Source organism: Jatropha curcas, chromosome 10, assembly GCF_041381405.1.
Source record: "Jatropha curcas cultivar XTBG-Jc1 chromosome 10, XTBG_Jcur_1.0, whole genome shotgun sequence".
NCBI lineage: Eukaryota > Viridiplantae > Streptophyta > Magnoliopsida > Malpighiales > Euphorbiaceae > Jatropha > Jatropha curcas.
The window spans coordinates 911822-933785 of record NC_143160.1 but is presented as its reverse complement, the minus strand read 5'-3'; the positions used below and the strand labels follow the sequence as shown (position 1 = coordinate 933785).

Below are 21964 nucleotides of genomic sequence, written 5' to 3'. Positions count from 1 at the left end.
TAAAATCAAAGGTAATTTGATAAAATTATTTTTTATTTCATATTATTATTCATATCTCATATCCTTGTATTTAATATAAATAAGAATAATAAAATTAAAAAAAAGATCATTTATTATTCTTTAAGACACCGAAAACGATATATATATTGAAATTAGAATAATTTACATTACATAGTTATTAATTAATAAAACAATAAGCACTGTGTTGGTGATTTGATTAAGCAAGCTGACCACTTTTTGCATGTGGAGGTTTTGACAAACCATACTTACTTTTGAAGGGGTGGTTGCCTCTCTAACTTAATTTTGGATAAATTAATAATTACTTTTCTAATCGAAGTAGTTATGGGAAACAACGACCTCTGTATTCATTTAATACTTTAATTTTTCATAATCCTACATGTAATTCCATTTTCAATTATACAAATATTCTAATTATTATAAATAAAACTATTGTTTTCCGATTCCAACAATACCCTTGCCTTCATGGTGTACTCCCAGGGATTCCTCCACTTAGAGAAAGTGACTGGCAATCCAGTGGAATTACATGCAGTGTCAAGGATTAATATATTTTGTATTTTCATGTAAATTTTACCTGTATATCACCCTAATTGACTATAAAACACTTGTGCAAATTAAAGAAAAATATAATTATATTATTTGAAAATTAGAAATTTAAAAATAAGTTTAATGCTTGCTTGGAGTTCTCCTTCTCCAAACGTTAATGTTCGTATGAGGAGAAAGAGCTCTGTTTGGTCCCCACGACGGCACTATACTTCACAAGATTCACTGTTTTAAATAAAAGAGAGAGACAAAGACCCTCTGGAAGGTATTGGATTTTTTCTGTCCCCCACATCAGAATTCCCTTTCAGCCAGAACCTGCATTGGGAAATTGGGACTCGGTAAGTTTTTCATTTTTACTTTCTGTTAATATGTAATTAAAGACAATTGAAAAAAAAAAAAAAAAAATGAAGAGGTGATATTTTCGTCTATATTGTGTCGCCTTGGCAGCATGGCCTAGCGGTAAGGCGGAGGACTACAAATCCTTTTTCCCCAGTTAAAATTCGAGTGTTGCCTGATCAACAAAAGGCATAAAATATATATATCTAAGAAAGACTTACCTATACTCAATGTATGAATCAATAATTTAATTTTCTTTGAAAAGAACAATCTCATGTGGAAAAGTTGACAGGTGGTAAAATTTTCCAATGGCAAATGATTTCCTCAACTTTCTTTAGTAGCACTCAATGGAAAAAAAAAAAAAAAAAGTGTCTTTTCTTGTGTCAAACCACATCAATGATTTCAAGGACATTTATATATATAAATGTTGCAAGTTCCACATAACTAGTGGTGCTTCATTACTTATTTCTTTTTCAATGTAAATATGCTTCAAAAGTTCTCTCATAATATGCAATTTTCTTTCTACTTTTTTTTTTTGGAGGAGAACTTCCATGTAAAGATGTTGATAGTATATAATTGATAACATGTAATCTTGGAGGAGTAAACAATCACAATTCATGTAAAAGTGAAAATACAAATTTAATCCCAGACAGAGCAATTTGCTAGAAGTTTAAAAAAAATCTTAAAGATATCAAATTTGAAACTTTATAACCTTTCAATTATGGCATGATTGAGAATTTGATATGGAGAGATATCACCACTTTGAAACAGTTGTGATTGGTAGACCAGTAGCTGTGTAATCTTGTGGATAATTGTAACACATTTTGATGTTGGCAATTTTTGTTACTTTTAGAAACTATGGGCATTTTAGTCAACCCAAAATACAATACAGGCCTTGCCTACATAGAGCAAAAACTACTAAAATCTCCTCTCTCTCTCTGCTTCACAAGCTCACATTCTATTCATCCATATTGAACAAAGACAAAATCTCATTGGAGTTTTAAGATATCTTAACCCACCTCCCACACACTCACTCTCTTTCTATTTTATAAGATATCATCTCCATGTCTGCAAACCAAATCCAACCATTAGATACCCAGTTTCGATTCCAATTTGTTCTTTTTCTATCTTGAGGGAAATCCTCCACCATATAAAATTTTTTCTCGTTCTTTTCTTTGGATATATATGCTCTGCTCTGTATTTTGCTCTGTTTTTCATGGCTGCCGCTCCTACTTCTGCTACTACTCAAATCTTTCAAAGCCTTGACAATAACAATGACAACAATAACCATGAAGTTAGCAGACAAGAGATACAAGCTGCCATTGCTAAAGCGGTGGAGCTTAGAGCTCTTCATGCTGCTCTGATACACGGAAACAGCCCTGCCAATCTCAAATTCTCTTCTTCCTCCCCTGTTTCACGCCCTGTTTCTCACTACTCTGCTCAAGATTACCCTGTTTTTACTCCTGTAAGTTTCAGCGTCTTTCTTTCAATTGTTAATTTTCCTTGTTCATTCCTACATTTTTTTTTGGGCTTTCTTGCAATATGGTTTCTTAGTCTTTACTCCATCTTATACTTTGCTTCTACTTGAAAAAATAGGTTCTTTGATGTAATTAATAAAGAAAAGGAATTTAATTTCACCTATTGTTGTTGTTGTTGTGATTATGACATGTGTGTTCAGCAAATTATTATGTGCATTAATTGATTTTCTATTTAATGATTTGCTTAATAAATTCTGGCAAGTTGCAGTGACGGGATATTTTGGGTTAATAATCCAAAAGAATTTACTCTTGCATTTCATTATCATCATAACTCTCTTGTCGTTCAATATTACCTCCAATTTCCAATTTTAAATCTTGATTTTTTTAACCGGTTATCACAAATTCTTTTACTCCCTTTTTTCAATTTTGTTTTGATTATATGATTCCTTTCAAATTAATTGATGCATCTTCTTGTCTAGTTGAACTGTTGAAGTTCTAACTTTAAATAACTCCAATGCTATAAATTTGTAATTATTTGTTTCCTCCACAGAGTTATGAAGATGAAACATTGACTGGACAAGAACAAATACTAGCAAAATCAAGAACATTATCAGAAAGTTGGGATGACTATGAACTAGGAGGAGGAAATGGCTATGAAAAAGTTTTATCGGACTACAAGAAGGAGAATTCATCATCATCGAGGAAAGGAATTTCTTCTGGTTTCGAATCCCATATTTGCCCTGCTGAAGATCAAAAATCTGTTACTGCTTCTTGTGCAAATAATATTACCGTGCTTCAAACATCGCCCGGAACAGAATTCTATAAGTCTGGTAGGAGAAATAGCCTGGCAGATTTCAAATCTGTATCTTCTTGCAATAGATGCAAGCCTGCTACTGTTACCTCTGATTATGAAAATGTGACCACCAAGAACACCAAGCATTCTAACATTGTTGTTCCATGGACAGATTCTCACTCATCCGTTCAACCACAACAACCAAAAAATCGTGGAATGATTTCTTGGTTGTTTCCAAAGTTGAGGAAAAAGTACAAGAATGAGAATTCACCTAACAGAACAGAATCTGAAGAAGTTTCGCAGATTTTCAAGGACATAGGGATATTATCAATTGAAACATTGAAAAGAGAATTGACAGAAGCAAATGAGAATAGAGATGCAGCCTTAATGGAAGTTGCTGAGATGAAATCTTCATTAGGGGAACTGAGGCAGAAGCTCGAGTACTTGGAGAGTTATTGTGAAGAGCTAAAGAAAGCTCTCAGGCAAGCAACACTAACAAAAGGCTCACCAGTAATTGACAAGATGAGTAAGAGAGGGAAATCCAACGGAGAAAATTTAATGCCGGTAAGTGAAGAAGTAATGGTGGAAGGGTTTTTGCAGATAGTATCAGAAGCAAGATTGTCTGTTAAACAATTCTGCAAAATACTTGTGGGACAGATTGAGGAAACAGACGGCACTCTTATGGACAACCTGAATTTGCTCCTTCAACCATATAAACTCTCTCTCAATTCAAAGTACTCTAAAGCAGTATTATATCATCTGGAAGCTATTATAAACCAATCTCTTTACCAAGATTTTGAGAATTCTGTATTCCAAAAGAATGGTTCACCAAAGCATCTAGACCCTCAACAAGACCGCCAAGCGCAGTTTGCATCATTTGTTGCATTGAGGAATTTAAGCTGGAATGAAGTTTTAAGAAAAGGGACTAAATATTACAGTGAAGATTTTAGTAGATTCTGTGATCAGAAAATGAGTTGCATCATTACAACTATGAATTGGACAAGGCCATGGCCTGAACAGCTTCTTCAAGCATTTTTTGTTGCTGCTAAATGCATATGGTTGCTTCATTTACTTGCTTTTTCATTCAATCCACCACTGGGAATTTTAAGGATTGAAGAGAATAGGAACTTCGATTCACATTACATGGAAGACATGTTCATGGATAGGCAAAGGTCAACGGATTCCAGCCGGGTTAAGATAATGGTGATGCCAGGGTTTTATGTTCAGGATAGGGTTTTAAGGTGCAAGGTTCTTTGTAGGTATAAGCCTGCAGCTTAGTGAAATTTCTTGTAAGGATAAAATTTACTTTTATAATAAAAATATTGGAGAAATTGGGTTTCTAGTGAGTTGTAATGCTAACAAAAAAGGGTTGGTGTTGTATTGAGGATTAGGTGAAGATTTTGGAAGATTCAAATGTTGAATGATGTAATTGAAGTCACCAAGATTGTTGTAGTAATATGAAGTGATAATATTCTTCTGTTTCTAATTGATTATAAATCATCAATCATTCTTTACCTTAATGTCTTTTAGTACCTAAAAATATTGTCCTTTGTTAATATCTTTACATACATATCTATTATCAATTTTGATGGGATTTGGCAAAATTTCCTTTAGTTCAACATATAGACAAAGCTTCTCCCTCTATCTGGCTTCTTGTTTAGTAATCTCTGTCAGCGTAATGTGACCCAGTCAATATTCTCCTTTCACTCTGTCTTTCATCACAAGAGTCCAGCCGCTTGTCTATTTGTCAATCTTTAAAATTTTTGGGGCCACTAGCAGGCCGAACTACTTATGGTAATCATGGGCATGGGCTTTGCAATTCAGATATGATGATTTCTGTTTACAATTACCGGCCCATGTTTGGAAATGCTGACTTGTTGTGTTTCTTGAAAAGTAAGCCATCGTGGCTGCTTTGTGACCTTGAGATTCGAAAGATGATTCTTTTCTTTCTAGTTTCAATTGTCTGAGTGTAAATCCCGACTGCATTTAATTAAATCCATCCAACCATCTTTCTTTCCTTTCAAGAAACTGACAACCTTGAAAGGAAATTTCAAGTAATTTCATTTCGTACCGAGGAATGAGGACAACGGCATTAACATTGTATGAAATTAATTAGGCTCTGGTGCAAGAGGTTATCGGCATTCATTTGATTTTAAAATTGTACCATGATAAATAAGTATGGTACTGTCTGTTGAAGCTTCAAAGTAAGATACAAATTTGGTTTCTCTTCCTCCACCACTCCATTTTTCTCTCAGAAAACAATGGCAGAAAATTATAAGGATAGAATAGTAATGATCCCATTCATGGCTCAAGGCCATATAATTCCTTTCCTAGCTTTAGCTCTTCAACTTGAACAAAGGAAAAATTACTGCATAACTTTTGTTAATACCCCTCTTAATATTAAGAAGCTAAAATTATCTCTTCCTCATAATTCTTCCATTCACTTTCTTGAATTTCCTTTCAACAGCTTAGATTATGGCCTTCCTCCCAATATTGAAAACACGGATTCTCTTCCTTACAGTCTCATCTTAACATTTCTTGAATCTTCTTTAGCTCTAAAACCTACTTTCAAGAAACTAATTTCTGCACTTGTTCAAGAGCCGTATGGCAAGCCTCCATTGTGCATCATGACAGACATGTTCTTTTCGTGGTGTGCAGAGATTGCACACGAGTTTGGAATTTTCCATTCAATATTTTGTGCAGGTGGTGGTTATGGCTTTGCTTGTTTCTACTCTTTATGGCTAAACCTACCTCACAACAACACAGACTCTGAAGAATTCATTTTGCCAGATTTTCCAGAAGCTTCTAAAATTCATGTAACTCAAATGACAGATTTTCTCAGAGCAGCTACTGGAAAAGATTCATGTTCGATATTCCAGAAGAACATGCTTCTTGGATGGTTAAATGCTGATGGGATTTTATTCAACACGGCAGAGGAGTTGGACAAGCTTGGATTAATGTATTTTAGAAGAAAAATTGGAAAGCCAGTTTGGTCCATTGGTCCAGTTCTATTATCTTCAGCAAACAGAGCTAAAGCGGCAAATACAGCTGAGGTATGCAAAAAATGGCTCGACAGGAAACCTTTGAATTCTGTCTTATACATATGTTTTGGTTCACAAAACACAATAACAGCATCAAATATCATGCAATTAGCAAAGGCATTGGAGGCTAGTGGCAAAAATTTTATTTGGGTTGTTAGACCACCATTAGGGTTTGACTTAAACTCAGAATTTCAAGAAAAGGAATGGTTCCCAGAAGGATTTGAAGAAAGAATAAGGAGTTCAGGCAAAGGATTACTGGTGCAAAAATGGGCACCCCAAATGGAAATTCTGTCTCATAAGTCAGTATCTGCATTTTTGAGCCAATGCGGGTGGAATTCAGTGCTTGAAGCTCTTAGCTGCGGTGTTCCTATAATTGGGTGGCCATTGGCAGCAGAACAGTTCTACAATGTTAAGCTTTTAGAAGAGGAGATCGGAGTTTGCGTGGAAGTGGGTAGAGGAAAAACATGTGAAGTTGGGCATCAAGTTATAGAAACAAAGATTGAGTTGGTGATGAATGAGGAACAGAAAGGAAGAGAATTGAGAAGGAAAGCTTGTGAGATAAGAGACGTTATCAAAGAGGCTATTAAATGGGATGAAGGATTTTTTAGAGTTACTTCTGTAAAAGCCATGGATGAGTTCTTGGATTCTGCATTGCTTATGAGAAGGAAGATTAAGATGTGCCCAAATGGTGAGGTTCAAAGTCAAAATCTTGAAAAGAACAGAACCAAGGTTCTGAATCCGAACTCCAAAGAAATGGTAGTAGAAAGCAGTAACAACGAGAAAGCTAGGGAGACCAACAATATTGGTTGGAATGATAATCCTCCTTAATTCCTGTAAGGATAAGCTACGATCTTATTTCCATTTTATTGTTGGTTCAGAAAAATAGAAAGTGATCGTTTCAGACTTTAAATTGATCAGAAAAACTTATTTGCAATCTTTATCTAACCAATTTCGTTTTTATTGCTAATGCAATAATGTGAATATTGAATAGAAAAGAATATCATTCTTTAAAAAAAAAAAAAAAAAAAAAAAAAGATATCATTGTATTTTTTTTTTCTACATGCAAGAAGAATATCATTATATTATTATTATTAGTATAAAAACAAGAATTCATGGAGCTCGACATTGTTGTTAATGATAATTAGTTTTTTAGAGTTGCAAGTAAATTAATTTAATTTAATTTATAAATAATTTTTATTATAAAATTATTTAAATTATTTAGTGTCAATAATATTAATAAAAATTTTTAAAAATATTATATTTTCATCATATCTAATATAAACCTTATTTAGTATCCATCAATAATTTTTATTATAAAATTATTTAAAAATATTATATTACTATATTTTTAATTAAATGCAAAGGAGGGATTAAAACCCAGATGAACACTTAGTCTCCACGATACCGGACTGCCCCAACACTTTCTGCCTCTAGAAGCTCACGAGTCATGGGCCAGGGATCAGACAACACACCATAACCCCTGGGACCTAACAGCGCCTCTTTGGCAATGGAGTCCGCTGCATAATTTGCTTCGCATGGGTCACTTGCCAATTACTATATTATATTATATTACCATATAATACTTATATGTTACTATATAATATTATTATCATATTATATTACCATATATATATATATATATATATATATATATGTATGCATATTATCATATTTAATATATCCATTATGTATATTATTTAATATTATTTATATAATTTGATATCGAGACTTTGATTCAAGTTATAAAAAAAATTAAATTGAATAATAGTATCATATGTTTTATTTTATCCAAAACTTTGATGTAAATAGAAAATTAATATTTTCAATCAGAATTAATTTATATTTTTCACCCAATCAAATTAAAATACTTAATGACAGATTTTCGTCTATCCATAAATTTAATAGAATTCTCTTTAGATTATAAATAATAATATTGGGTGAATAATAAGAAAATCGGTACATTCTGCGTGTTAATCGTGTCAATCACTGAAACTATAAAAGCAAATTTTAAAGAGAAAAAATATAAGTAATTTTTTATTAAAGAAGACTAGAGAGAGAATCTTTTTGACTGTTGAAAAATGGAAGAGAGAGCTCGTTGGTTGGAAGTTGGACGATGAACCATGGTGGAAAGTGGAAACAACCTCCTAGGAAGGGGCATTTATTTTGCCAACGTAGAAACTAAAGACAAAAGATTGTCCTGTGCGAAAACATTAATTATTTGCTGCTTCCTGCTTGTCCTGGACACAGTCAAAGCTGAAGTAAACAAATCTCTCTCTTTTCCTCTTCTCCTTCCTCCTCCTGCTAGAGTTTGAAATGGCACCAAGAAAAGAAAGCATAGTGTTATTCCCATTCATGGCACAAGGCCATATCATCCCTTTTCTTGCATTAGCCCTTCACATTCAAAAAACAAAAGTTTATAATATAATCCTTGTTAATACTCCTTTTAACATCAGAAAACTCAGATCATCTCTACCTCCGAGTTCCTCTATTCGTCTTCTTGAATTACCCTTTGACAGCTCTGATCATGGCCTCCCTCCAAATACTGAAAATACTGATGTTCTTTCTTACCCACATATTATCCGTCTCCTTCATGCCTCTACTTGTTTAGAGACTGGCTTTAGAAATCTCATTAAGGATATTACTAATAAGCAAGAAGAAGAACCTCCTCTTTGTGTTATTGCTGATATATTCTTTGGATGGACAGCTACTGTTTGTAAAGAACTTGGGGTTTTTCATGCCGTCTTTAGCGGTGCAGGTGGGTTTGGCTTGGCCTGTTACTACTCTGTTTGGTTAAGTCTTCCTCATAGGAATACCAAATCAGATGAGTTTGAGCTTCAAGATTTCAAAGAAGCATCAAAGATTCATTTGACTCAATTGCCATTATCAATTTCAGAGGCAGACGGGACTGATTCTTGGTCTCTTTTTCAGAAAAAGAATTTACCAGCATGGGTTGATTCTAATGGGATTTTGTTCAACACAGTAGAAGAGTTTGATCGGGTTGGTTTATCATACTTTAAAAGGAAACTAAACCGGCCGGCTTGGGCAATAGGACCGATATTGCTACCAACGGAAAACAGAACTCATGCAGGTAAAGAAGCTGATATTTCACCAGATCTTTGCAAGAAATGGTTAGATAATAAGCCTATCAATTCAGTTTTGTACGTGTCATTTGGCTCGCATAATACAATATCTGCATCGCAGATGATGCAATTGGCTTTAGCTTTGGAAGCAAGTAGCAAGAATTTTATATGGGTTGTGAGGCCACCGATAGGGTTTGATATAAACTCAGAATTTAGAGGCAAAGAATGGTTACCTCTTGGGTTTGAAGAAAGAGTAAAAGAATCAGGAAAAGGGTTGTTAGTTCATAAATGGGCAGCCCAAGTGGAAATTCTATCTCACAGGTCTGTATGTGCATTTTTGAGCCATTGTGGATGGAATTCTGTGCTTGAAGCACTAAACTGTGGGGTTCCATTGATCGGGTGGGCAATGGCCGGAGAACAATTTTTTAATGTCAAGTTCTTGGAAGAAGAGTTAGGGGTTTGTGTGGAAGTGGCAAGAGGGAAGACATGTGAAGTTAGGTATGAAGACATAAAGGGAAAAATTGAGTTGGTAATGAACGAGACAGAGAAAGGAAAAGAAATGAGAAAAAAAGCATTTGAGGTCAAAGAAATGATAAATGATGCCATGAATGATAAGGATGGTTTGAAAGGTTCTTCTGTAAAAGCTTTGGATGATTTTTTCCAAGCTGCAATGTCAATGAGAGAGAAGACAGGGAAAGAAAAACGATGATGAGACACAGATTGGAGGTCTTTGCTGGTCAATATTTGAAGCTTTTTTTTTTTTTTTTTTTTTTTTGACAATAAAAAATTGTAATGAGATCATGGTTGGACAAGAAATGGGGATGTACTGTTTAATTAGCTTAAATAATAATAAGATTTCTATCGATGTAATTTCATGTAATTTTTGTTTTACACTAGTATATGCAAATGCAACACCTGTCCTGACCTAACGCCACAAAAGTTAGAAATGGTGGTGGTTATGAAAAGAAAAGGGAGTGTTGAAATGAAAATTGGAAACTAGTGAGCTCAACTTTTTATATTTTTGTTTCCAGGTGGCTGTGGTTTTATTTGTGTGATTTTTGCTTAGTTGGTTTCCATTAGCATGCTAATGGAAAAGACAGAACACAATTAACGGAATTGGTGACCCCATTTTTGAATAAGGACGAATCATTGTTTGATCTCTATAGTATAATATAATGTGATGAATTTGTAAGTTTATCTTATACTAATGTGAACCGAATATTATTTTTAATAAATTACAATTGGTGGTGTGTACCATAAATGTGCATAGTAATAGTATCTTAAAAAGGCTAAACTCTCCTCGTGCAAACTAAATTCTCTTTATTGCCCCTAAGTGTGTCTATCTACAACACGACGTACACAGAAGATGGTCAAGTATCATGAATACCAAGAAAATAAACAAACTCCATCATCATCTTTTACTAGGAGAAATCAATACAGTTTCATAGTTCATACTCCAAAGGTTAACATTTCCACTGTTCTAAAATATTGCATAAAATGTTACCAACCAGTACCAAATTCCTATCAATTTTATAAAAAGAAAAAAAAAAAAAAGAAAAGAAAAGAAAAAAAAAAAAAGAGCAAACTTCCTCTGAGTACAACATTTTTTTTTTTTTTTTTTTTTTTTTTGAGTACAACATCATTGACGCCTTGCCATAAGATCTATATGCGCATATTATCATTGTACCAATCATCTACTTTTGACTCTCTGTATAAACACGTGGCAGTTAATATATCTTTTTATTTTCCAATGCAACCATCTGATGTTTTAGCAGTATGACAGTCATATAAAAAGAATAACTTCAAGACACATCAGAGCTTCCAGACTCGCTCCACCAAAAGCTAACCGAGAGACTTGTTGTTAAAGATCGGACATAGTGCCACCACTTTGGTGGGATGTAAAGCATTTCACCTTCCTCTAATATGCAGTCCAGGAATTCCAAGTCATGAACCTTTGGAAATTCTTTCTCATCCATGTTATCCAGATCAACCTTCAAAAAGAATTCGTGAATATTGAAAAACAGCCTATACCAGAAAAAACTAACTTATCTATGTAATGGATATCAATACTAAGAAAGGAAGAGACAGAGAGAAGCAAAAGAGATTACATGCATCATAAACTCGTAGAAATTTAATGCACTATCCAGCTACAGCATGAATTTCAAAATTATGGAAAAATAAAAGGTAGGTTCTCCAGATAGTTCCAGAGAACTGGGGGGGAATTCAACAAGTTACCTGGCTGGAATTATGAAGCATGGTTTCACTGTATGGGTAAAGTTCTTCTGACAATGAAGCAGGGTATAGCCGAATATATTTTTTCCCAACAACCTAAAAATACAGTGCAGCAATTCTGTCTGAGTGAGCAATTACATACATACAAACAAAAACATGTTATAGTAGTAAAATTGAAAAGAAGCACGCCATAGCAAGATGATCAAAGCCCACAAATGTTTTATAGAGATAGATTAGTAATTCATAAAAGTACTCTTCAAGTTGAAAGGAAAAACATTGAATAGGATGGGCGGGTAGGGGAGAAGTTAAAAAGCATTGTCATCATCTTCATCAAAATAGCAGCATGGTTGTTAAAGGTCTGCCCCGAGTGCCCCTTGCATAAGGCTGTAAATGAGCTGAGCTCTGGTGAGGGTGAGCTCGAGCTCAGCTCATTAAGTATATACTTGATGTCGAGCTTGTTTTGAGCTTAGAAATCTAAGTTTGAGCTTGGCTCGTTTAAACATAGTCAAGCTCGAGATCGGCTCAATCACCATAAACTAGCTGAGCTTGAGCTCGAGCTTCGAATCTATCAAATCAAAATGATATTGTCTTAATTTAAATTTAATTAATTTTAGCTAATTGAGTATGAGCTTAATTCAACTCAATAAAGCTGCTCGCGAGCTTGGCTCGATAAAGCTCGCTTGCAAGCTAATGAGCTAAGCTCGAGAAGCTTATCAAATGAGCTTTATCGAGCCGAGTCTCAAGCAGCTCAAGGGTGACTCTTCTCATTTGGAGCTCTAGCCCTTTCACCTCAAACCTTGAGAGGCGAATGATGTCATTGAGGGTCGTGACTTTTGCAAAGGTGCACACCTCAGTCTAGGAGAAAAAGGAATATCTACTTCTGCAAATCATGTCTCCTTTTGCCCTAAATTTAGAATTCAACCTTACCTCACTCAACCATTTGATTAGGGCAAATCATGTCCTAGATTTTAGAAATAATTGCTATATATGCATAGGATTCAATATTTTCTTGATTACTAAATTGATTGGAGCAAATCATGCCCCAAATCTTCGGATGATATTACCATGCAAGTAGAACATACAATCAATTGATTGGGGTGAATCATGTTACCAGTCCTCTCAGAAATCTTGAGACAATTAACATATATGGTACGATCTACAAATAAGATTATGGGTTAAAGTACTTTTATGTTCTTTTAGATTTATTGATGCTAGAATTTAATTGTTTTATGCACCTCATGTCACCCAGGTAGGCGCTTGCCTACGCTTGCACTTTGTGCCCAGGCTCCAGGAGCCCTTTATGCCTTGCGCCTTTAATAACTACAGCAGATCTACTTTCTCTATCATGGATTCAACTTATAGATAGGTAGAGGCATTGCTTATAACTGCATTTAAGAACAGGGTTGTCATTGTAGCAACTTAATTCAACATTCATTAAAAACAGGGGAAAGCTTAGTAACATGCTTTTAACTGCAACAAAAACTAGGATGATGCTTGTTTGATAGTACTAGTCTATTACCCATTAAAACAATACTACTTAAGTAATACAAATAAAGTCATAAAGCTGAAATTCACCAATATGGAACTGCTATACACATTCCATTACTCCAATGATCCAAACAAAAGTTACAAATTTCTAGAACAAAGTATAAAATAAGAACTCAAACACACATACACCGATTTGTTACATGCTAGTCCCATTAAAATCCATCACACGCACTGGCTGGAATTTAAACAGTTAAAAACATAGCTCATGCCTTAGCTAACACAAGGAATATAAGGTGCCTAGCAACATAGCTAAACTTCTTTTCTTGGCAAATGGTTGAGTGTGAACAATGCGTCAAAGTTGGTTAGGGGCAGAAAAGAATAAATTCCATGAGCAAAAATAACACTAAAGGCAAGAAACAAAATCTAGAAAAAGATCCATGGTCAAAGAAGCATGCTGGAATGCAGTTTCATCATGCAAACTTTAATACCTGGGCAAGTATATTATGGTGTGGATCATGGTGCAACGGTGTAACTGTCCCAGCTGGACCAAACCAAGCATTAAGTGATCTAAGCTCCCCACCTCCAGCAAAACAGTAGTCAGGAACGCAAATGTCATTCCTCAGCTCATTTATCTGCAATTTAAATATAAAATATAACATGAATCGCTGACAGACTTTAATATGTTAATGTAAAGTAATTACTATTTGAGGACAGCTTCATATGAAAAAACAGTAGAACACACCTGATCAAACAATGGATGCTGAGCAAGATAGGTGGGGACAGCAGAAAGAGAGTTGTTGGGCTGAATCCTCTCAAGGAACTGGGAAAATGTTATGAGTTCTTGCTTCCACTCTTGGCATAGATAGGTTTTCCCAACCTGCAAAGCATTTAGAAGTTCCCCATCTCGTCTTATTGAATAACAAACACACACCAGCATCACGACCCTTCTCATATGCACAGATTAGCATATTCAAATATATGCATAGTCAAGCATTTATATCCAGGATCTCAACTTACTAGACTCAGATTATCTTCCTGCCAATATCTTGGTTAGCATTGTGATTCCACAGTTTGCCAAAGGAAAGCAGGGAAAACTATTGACATTGAATTAACGAAACAGGTAATGTCCTGTTACTCAGTTTTTCAGTAACTTATAGGTTGATCATGTTATATCCAGAATATGATAAGAAACAAAAAAGTGAAACAAAAATGAACTCTATCAAAATATCATGTCATTTCTTTATAGGTAAAAGTAAACTGCAAATCTTGCTAAAATTTCATCGCAAGAACTAGAAGAATAATCACCTCAACTGGAACAGTGCGGTCACCAGCAACCCGTTTCAGGTAATCCACGTCATTCCACTTTATCCTGGCAGGCCAATGAGCCATACAATCACTAATTATAACTGGAGAACTAGATAAAAGATGTTCACGTAGAAATGCCTCCAAAGATAAGGCAGATCTCTTCACCACAATCTTACAAGATAAGGACTTCATCGGTAATAAGCGAAGCGCCTGCAAATTCAAAAACCCACAAAAAAAAAAAAAAAAAAAGACCAATTAACAAAAGTAAACCACAAGCATACATTACAATGTTGCAGTTATGCAATTGATTCCTAAATAAAATAAAGGAGAAGTTACAGCATGTCAAAATTTTCAGAATTCTAAAATCATTTTCACTACTATCAGAAATTCCATAATCACCATTTACAAATCACTGAGCACATAGAGAGAATTGGAGACAAACCTCACCTCCGCCTTATCAAACTCTGTTTCCCGAACCAATTTGCGATCCGATTTGTCAAAACCCAGGCTTTGGCCTCCATTTTCTCTCGCTTTCGCCGTCACTGTTTCAACAGCCGAGTCCAAATCCTTCCTCAGCAACATCCCACCCATGATCAACCCCATGTCCAAAACCCTAAGCGCATCCTTGAACTCAGCGTTTCGATAATGGAACTTGGCTACATAGAGACACGCCATTGAGTAAGCGTCACGCCAGACAGGAAGAACGGAATGCCAAGGACCAGAATGGAGCTGCTCCCAAGCCATCTCACGCGCGGCCTCAGCAGCTCGGAAGTCGCCAGAGGCCGCCAAAGTGGCCATACTGACGTAAGCATAACCGCCGTGGGAGGAGATGGATTGGAGAAGAACAGAGGATTCGGCGTCTAAGATTGGAGTGTAAAGGTGATCATTGACGGCAGCCGCAGCAGACATGATAACCGGTGAGTGGTGGTGGTGGGGGTGACAGAGTACAGAGAAAGTGAGAGATCTTTTGGTTTTGAATGATTAATTGGGTATATTAAATGATTGGGAGCTTGGGATATTAATAAAGCGAAAGAGATATTTATTGCTTTATTAGGATATTTTTTTTATGATATTTTATTTTTGGATTTTTATTTCTACGAAACAAAACAGTATGTAAAGAAAGATAAGGACTAACTGAAATATAACTGTTGTGTCTTCTGGACCGGCTGTAGTTTCTTTAATGAAAATTTATAGTAATTGTTACAAAGAAACAGTGAGAAGGAAAGAGAGATTAGAGAGTATAGAGATATTTGGGAAGCAACTAACTGCAACTGAAAGTTCTTGCAATGTAGAAAGAAAGAGATGTAAATATAGTATTGATCGTGACTATTGAAAATAGCATTCAACAGAAATGGAGGCCTTGGCCTGGCCCTTATTAGTTAAAACATCAGTGTGGATGATTAGGTGGATTTGGCGTTTGGCCTACATATAAATTAAATTTTTTTTTTCCGTTAATTTTCAATATTACAACCAAATAATAAAAAATCCAAACTCGGCTGAAAATAAATTTTCTTTCTTTTTCTTTTTCTTTTTTATTTTTCTTTCATAATTTAAATAATTTTGAATTTATGATAATCCGCTTTAATCCAACAGTTATTTCCTTTCTGCTCCAGGCAGGCCCATTCAGAACTCAATATAAAAAAAAAAATGCAAAATTGTAACTGGCAGATTAAATATATATAGAGAGAAAGACAAGTAGAAAAATATAGAAACAAAACCCAGTTAATTAAAATTAGTAGCCTGGCTCTTTCTGTATCCATAGCAAAAAAGATAACGAAGAAAGCTATCCTAAATCAACATATGAGCTAATATTTACATAATCAGTCAACAGCTGAATAAACCTAACATTGTAACAACTCTAACAAAAGATCCATTAACAGAGGGGTTCTTCGCAAGTCATGGTCTTGTGGGATTGTTGTTGTGGTGAAGAGGGTCTGGTCCAGTTGGGACTTCCCTGGCCGAGTCCTTTGCGATAATACCTGAAGCATCCTTTCCCAAACTCTTAATCATATAGCTTATTCCAAGATCCTATTCAAAGCAAAATAAACAAAGAAACCCGTTAAAGGAACAATCTTGTTAGAAATCAAAAACTGTACCCATTTCAGTTATCACTCTCTATCTCTAAAAAGATTTTTTTTTTTTCCTTTTCTTTTCTGGTTTTTACTTGTGTACAACATTATGTGAGGGCCTAAATTCTAAAAAGGTGGAGTCTTCTCCAATACCTCTGTAGCTCTAGCTGTTTTTTGATCTGCTGCGTCACCCTGGAAACCTGAATGCACCTTGGTTACGAGTTAAGACAAGTTAAGCAAAACTTCAAACTTGACAGAGAATAAAAGAGAGAGAACTTACGGGTACGAGAAGAATGGACAAAAGATATTAAAACCACCATAAAGATAACCGTGAAGATTGGAAACCCTGATATAGCTTTTCCAAACGCCATTTTTAATGTAACCCGCAAGCAGCCAGAAAGAAAGGGTTTTGAAAAGAGAAAATAAGCATACATGAAAGATAAAACCCTCTTTTTGAATGCTCTTATAGCTTGAGAGTTAAGATAAACATGGTGATGCGGCTGAGCTGCTGACGAGTAGTAGATGTACTGTAAATATCGGAATCACCCCTGTTAAAACAGGGTAAATTATCAACTCGCTTCGCGTTCTTTCGTGAGTGACATATGTGACCTTACAGAAAATACTATGCTACCGATTGAACTGTTGAAAATAGCCACGATAAACAAGGGTATTGTTGTCTAAAAACTGAAACTTTCAGATTTGCGGTTAATATTATTAATAAGGAGCGTTTGCAGGTTTTACAGTTGGCACTTGGCGACAGACATCCTCGTACGGAGAGTGGCGGCGTGGGAATTGTATTGACATGTGGCGTCAAACGATTGAAATCGATTTCGGACCCACGCCACCAGTGTGGGACTACTTCTGCGCCGCTTGAAGTGATTGTTTTTCGTGTCGTTTGGGAGGGCACCGAAGGGACTTTCACGTTTGAGAGGCAATTTACCGTTAACGTAACTTTCTCCCAAAGAAACAAAAATCAAAAACATGTAAGAAAAACTAAAGTCACTATATAGAATTTTATGATATAAAAATAGTGGAAATGAATTAAAAAAAAAAAAGGTTTAGATTACTGTATATCTCAACAACAATAATATTTTTTAGTTAATCTGTACATGTCCAATTACGTTACGTCAGTTAAATGTTAAATCACGATAATGATTGTGGCAGCGGCTGATCATTGTTTGTATTTTGAAGGGTATTAGTCACGATTCAGGAGGGGTCAAGCATGAGCCAAACTGTGTCGGCTTAGCACCTCCCGCACCACTTCGATTTGGGTACTAAGACCACTAGACCTATTAGTACAAAAATACAACATGAACCAATCTCATTAGACATTCATCCAAGCTGCCCTTTGTCACTCCAACTTCTCTCTCTCCCTGTCGGCTCTCTTTTTCTCACATATTTGTCAAATCTGAACACTTCCCAATAGAAAAACTGCTTCCCATATCATGCAATCCCCTCTCTTAACAACACAAGTTTAAAATGCAAATGATTACTGTAGATAATTGTTGGAAATGATAGAATAACCTTTTAAACATTCATGATTTTTTCCCATTTGATTCTACCATACAAGAACAAGCTAGGTGTTGGAAATTGAGTTGCTTAGTGGCAGCGGTTGGCACAGAGAAGATGAAACATAATTGTCGACTTTTGATGTTCTGGCTGACCAGATTACCAATTCAGTTAATCAAATTCAACGTTGATCAATTCAGTTTGAAAAGCTTGCTCAAAGTCTAGGTAACTGAAGCATGAGCACCCCTATTCTGAATACAAACAAATTTATAATCTTTTGAATTCTCCTTGCTCAATTTCAGCAAAGAAAAGCATCAAGCAATTCAGAGAGACTGCTCAATATCACTAAAGCGAGCACATTCATCATTGCCAATAGGACCAATGCAAACATTTCAGTGATACAATAATCAAGCAAAGGAGTAGGGTACAAAAAAGGAGTAGGAATCCATCTGTGTGTTCGTTTGCATGCGTGTAAAGAGAGATTAAATGCATATTTTGTATTTATCCAGTCGAACACATTGATTCTGGATATCCCCAAAAACATTCTTGTCAAAAGGTAGTGAAATATATCATAATTTTGTATTTATCCAGTCGAACACATTGATTCCTTTACATCAATTCCTCAATTCTAATTCTCATTGAGGAAAACTCTGGCCAGCTATGAAAAGATAAAAATTATTTATCCCGCCCCTAATTTCCTAATAAAATAAATTAGTCATGGAGAATAATAAGGGAAAAATAAGCTCATAACTTACATATGAAGACAAATTGACAATTGTAGTATCAGCATGTCTAATAGGTGCAGTTTCAACAGTCCCTGAATCATAAAAAGATAAAGATAAGACTTGGAATGATAAAAGTTATGTTATATGAGGACACTGAATTTAGATTACAAAATTGATAGAAGTATCACTTACCATCTATAATCTGAAATATGAAGTTTTGAACCTATGCACCAAAGTATGAGATCAAATCGTCTGGATCAATAATGAATTCACGTCCAAGATCTAATGGACTTGCAAGTCCTCCATCAGTAAATTCCCATGGGAAGGGTAGTGAAGAATCAAAAGTTCGATCTTGTTCATCAGGAAATTCCTCAACGAAATGATGCAACTGCTCTCCAATAATCTCATTTTCACCCCTATGTAGTGCTGATGCATGGCCTTCATCATCCTGTGGCCTGACTGGAGGCAATTGAGATGACTGCATATCATGAGCAGGCCCATAGTCAACTGACGGATTATAGACATTATAAGAAGATCCATTATGCAACTCCGAATTATGTAGGACAGGATAAAACATGGAACTTCCATCGACTTGCATGCCACCAATAGAACTACCATTGGCACCAGAAATGGCAGGGTAATAGTTAAGTGCTGGGTTTAGATTGGATTGATCTTCGAAACCTTTCTTCAAAAGCCTCAAATCAGTGGTCAAATCATTTTCCTGCCCATCGCCATTCATTTGATATTCCATTGGCAGTAAATCAGCATGGTTGATATCAGGCAAAGTGTTACTCTGTTCAGCATGTGAATGCTCATTGAGAGGCATCTTGGACAGCCTATCTTTATGAATTGATTTCAAACGAGGCCTTTTTCTCGAATGTTGCTTTTCCTCTTGCTCTTTATCTTGGGCAGGATGAGGGGTGTCATTTTGGATAATTCTTAATGGCTCCACATCTGTTGGTGTATTTGCCCTGTTATCTTTAGATGAAACAGAACCCATACCATCATCTACAGCATCGACATCATAATCACTGTCACTACTAATGGCAAGTTGCTTCTTCTCACCACGTCCACGTCGAGGCATTTCAGTTATGCCAGAAGTGCCATTATCACTGCTAGGCTGCTGAATAAGGGATTCTTCTTGACTCAATACACTCAACCAAATTGCACTCTCCTTTGCAGTCATCTTATCTTGTAAGCACTTTGATTGGCGGACATGCCTCCTGATTTTTGCAATGTCGGGTGACATGTGCTTTATTACAGCTGTTAATACACCAACTTTCCACATCTTCTTTAAATCATGTGGCTTCTTATAAGGAGGACTCTGTCCATGGGCTAGCCCTAACTTTACCCACCACTCTTCATTTCCAGTTGGCCACCAAGGTGGCGGAACTCCTTTTTCTAAAGGGTATTTCCTTTGAGGGGGATCACAGTGCTGCATTAGAGAAGACAGGAGAGAACCCAAAGTTGCATCTTGCAGGTCTTGAAGAACGTTCTGGGAGTTTCCATTTCGATTTTGATCGGCCTTGCCCATGTCTAAAGACTCAGCTTCATACTTTGCAATGGCCGCTGGTCCATTCTTATCAAACTTGACCTTTTCTTTCCACCAAGCTCTTATATTGTCAGATGCACCACTTACTGGCTTACCCTTTTCAGGAATGATTCCATACACAAATCCACGTGCTTTGCATACTTCCATTAGTTTCAACATGTACTTTAAAATTCCATCTTGGGCTCTTGACATCTTCTTCCGTCTTGCTTGATCAGACGTCTGCTTGGGCTTTTGCTTTTCTGCAGCTTGTTGAGCTGCAAGCTTCTGTTGCTCCTTAATCCTTTTGAGCTTGATTCGATCTTTCCACATCCGTCTCTCCAATTCTTCTGCTTCAATTTCTTCATCGCTGACATCTTTCTCCGCAATATTGTCACACCTTATGTCGTCAACTTCGATATCCGAGCTGCCAATGAATCAGCCAACGTTAGAAAGTGCCCTCACTTATGAGAAAATTTAATTTTTGTAGGAGATGGGGAGGAGGATAGAGCCACGGAGTCGTCGTATCCATTTCACATTCTCACTAACCCAAATAACTATACTAGGGCCAAGGCAAGGGGAATTTAGAATTCTCTGAAGCAAAACAACGATAAACTTCAATAGAATTTTCTGACGCCAAAGAAACAAAATATTTCAATACTAAACATTTAATAATTTCCTTTCTATAAATTTTATCAGAGCCAGAGAATACAAACTTACGGCCAATAAAAGCCCTCCCTCCACTAATTTGCGATGGGAATTGATGGAACAGATGTAACTTCAATAAAAAAAACGAAATATTTGGGCATAGAAAGAAACTCTTACCTGATATCAGCTCCAATCTCTTCCAAATCAGCCATCAAATCCTACGAAATTGTACAGAGGATGCGAAATTAACAAACCCTAACAACTTGGGATTTCGATAATCTGGGCGTTTTAGTAGAAAAGTGAGAAGACGACAATTTGTATAGATACTGTACACGAGCGGAGAGATAATCGAAGAACCCAGAGGAGGTCAAAAAGGAGAAAATCCGTTTCGCCAAATTCAATGTACAAAATTTTGTTAATGGAGAGAGAATGGGTGGCTCTGTTTAGAGAGAGATAGAGAGGGGCTGCAAAAAAGAGTCCAAAGTGGACCAGGCACCTCGAGTTTTGCCATGCTTGGGAGGTGTAATCACCTACAATAACGTCTATGGAAAATAAAAATCCTATTCAATGAAATTGCTAAACACGTCAATTAAAACCAGTTTATATATTTAGGAAGCTATATAAATTTCCAAATTTAATGGCTAAGTTTTAATTTTTCAAAAAAAGAACATTAAATTAAAATAATTGAAAATTTGGAATATCATTTTAACTGTACTTATTTTATTTTTTTATTTTCGTCACTTAATTTTAATTTTAGTGTTCTTTTCAAGCAATAAATTTATGTAATTAATATGTTTTCAAATACACTGTAATCACATTCCATCGTATTTTTTATTTTGGATGAAAAATAATTTTTTATATAAATCTGATAATTTTGATAATTTTTTATATTTTTTATGCAATGTTTTTTATTTTATTGATTGTGAATCCAACTTGTTTGGTGCAAAAATAAAATCTGATATTGAATTGTGATTTTTTATAAATCAAGTGCATTTTTAAGATTAATGAATGTTATTCTAAAAATAACTAAAAGAAAAGAAAATAACAATATACTTTTTCATTACTTTTGTTGAATGATATAGGAGGAGATAGAAAATCAGAAGACTGTGTCTCAGATGAAAGTTCGTTTTCGTTTAGGATCTTAGCTCCTGTCCAAAACGGAAACTGCAGA

At 35.4% G+C, this 21964-nt stretch overlaps 5 protein-coding genes and 1 pseudogene across 6 annotated transcripts; 3 read left to right on the top strand and 3 right to left on the bottom strand.

Annotated features, from left to right (window-relative positions):
- The first annotated feature begins 1771 nt into the window (after positions 1–1771).
- On the top strand, positions 1772–4654 carry LOC105650475 (DNA double-strand break repair RAD50 ATPase). Of its 2 annotated transcripts, XM_089715771.1 has the most exons (3): positions 1772–2362; positions 2926–3205; positions 3341–4654. In XM_089715771.1, exons 1-3 carry the CDS (start codon positions 2114–2116, stop codon positions 4444–4446), a joined length of 1635 nt encoding a protein of 544 aa, XP_089571897.1. In that variant the 5' UTR covers positions 1772–2113; the 3' UTR covers positions 4447–4654. The 2 variants fall into 2 exon arrangements, with proteins under 2 accessions (XP_089571897.1, XP_089571896.1); XM_089715770.1 differs by having other exon boundaries at positions 1774–2362; positions 2926–4654.
- A 622-nt stretch (positions 4655–5276) lies between these two features.
- On the top strand, positions 5277–7143 carry LOC149492890 (UDP-glycosyltransferase 92A1 pseudogene; annotated as a pseudogene).
- A 1124-nt stretch (positions 7144–8267) lies between these two features.
- Positions 8268–10159, top strand: LOC149492889 (UDP-glycosyltransferase 92A1-like). Its single transcript, XM_089726673.1, has one exon. It carries the CDS (start codon positions 8523–8525, stop codon positions 9996–9998), a length of 1476 nt encoding a protein of 491 aa, XP_089582799.1. The 5' UTR covers positions 8268–8522; the 3' UTR covers positions 9999–10159.
- A 525-nt stretch (positions 10160–10684) lies between these two features.
- JMJD5 (2-oxoglutarate (2OG) and Fe(II)-dependent oxygenase superfamily protein) lies at positions 10685–15354 on the bottom strand. Its single transcript, XM_089726674.1, has 6 exons — positions 14762–15354; positions 14315–14524; positions 13752–13886; positions 13498–13641; positions 11525–11617; positions 10685–11280 (listed from the first exon to the last, which is right to left on the bottom strand). The coding sequence occupies exons 1-6, from the start codon at positions 15221–15223 to the stop codon at positions 11092–11094; spliced, it is 1233 nt and encodes a 410-aa protein (XP_089582800.1). The 5' UTR covers positions 15224–15354; the 3' UTR covers positions 10685–11091.
- A 672-nt stretch (positions 15355–16026) lies between these two features.
- Positions 16027–17354, bottom strand: LOC149492887 (uncharacterized). The gene is made up of 3 exons (XM_089715622.1): positions 16664–17354; positions 16537–16583; positions 16027–16342 (listed from the first exon to the last, which is right to left on the bottom strand). Exons 1-3 carry the CDS (start codon positions 16815–16817, stop codon positions 16211–16213), a joined length of 333 nt encoding a protein of 110 aa, XP_089571748.1. The 5' UTR covers positions 16818–17354; the 3' UTR covers positions 16027–16210.
- A 1081-nt stretch (positions 17355–18435) lies between these two features.
- Positions 18436–21275, bottom strand: EIL3 (ETHYLENE-INSENSITIVE3-like 3). The gene is made up of 3 exons (XM_012237391.4): positions 20971–21275; positions 18810–20572; positions 18436–18709 (listed from the first exon to the last, which is right to left on the bottom strand). Exons 1-2 carry the CDS (start codon positions 21003–21005, stop codon positions 18841–18843), a joined length of 1767 nt encoding a protein of 588 aa, XP_012092781.1. The 5' UTR covers positions 21006–21275; the 3' UTR covers positions 18436–18709; positions 18810–18840.
- Positions 21276–21964: the final 689 nt, after the last annotated feature.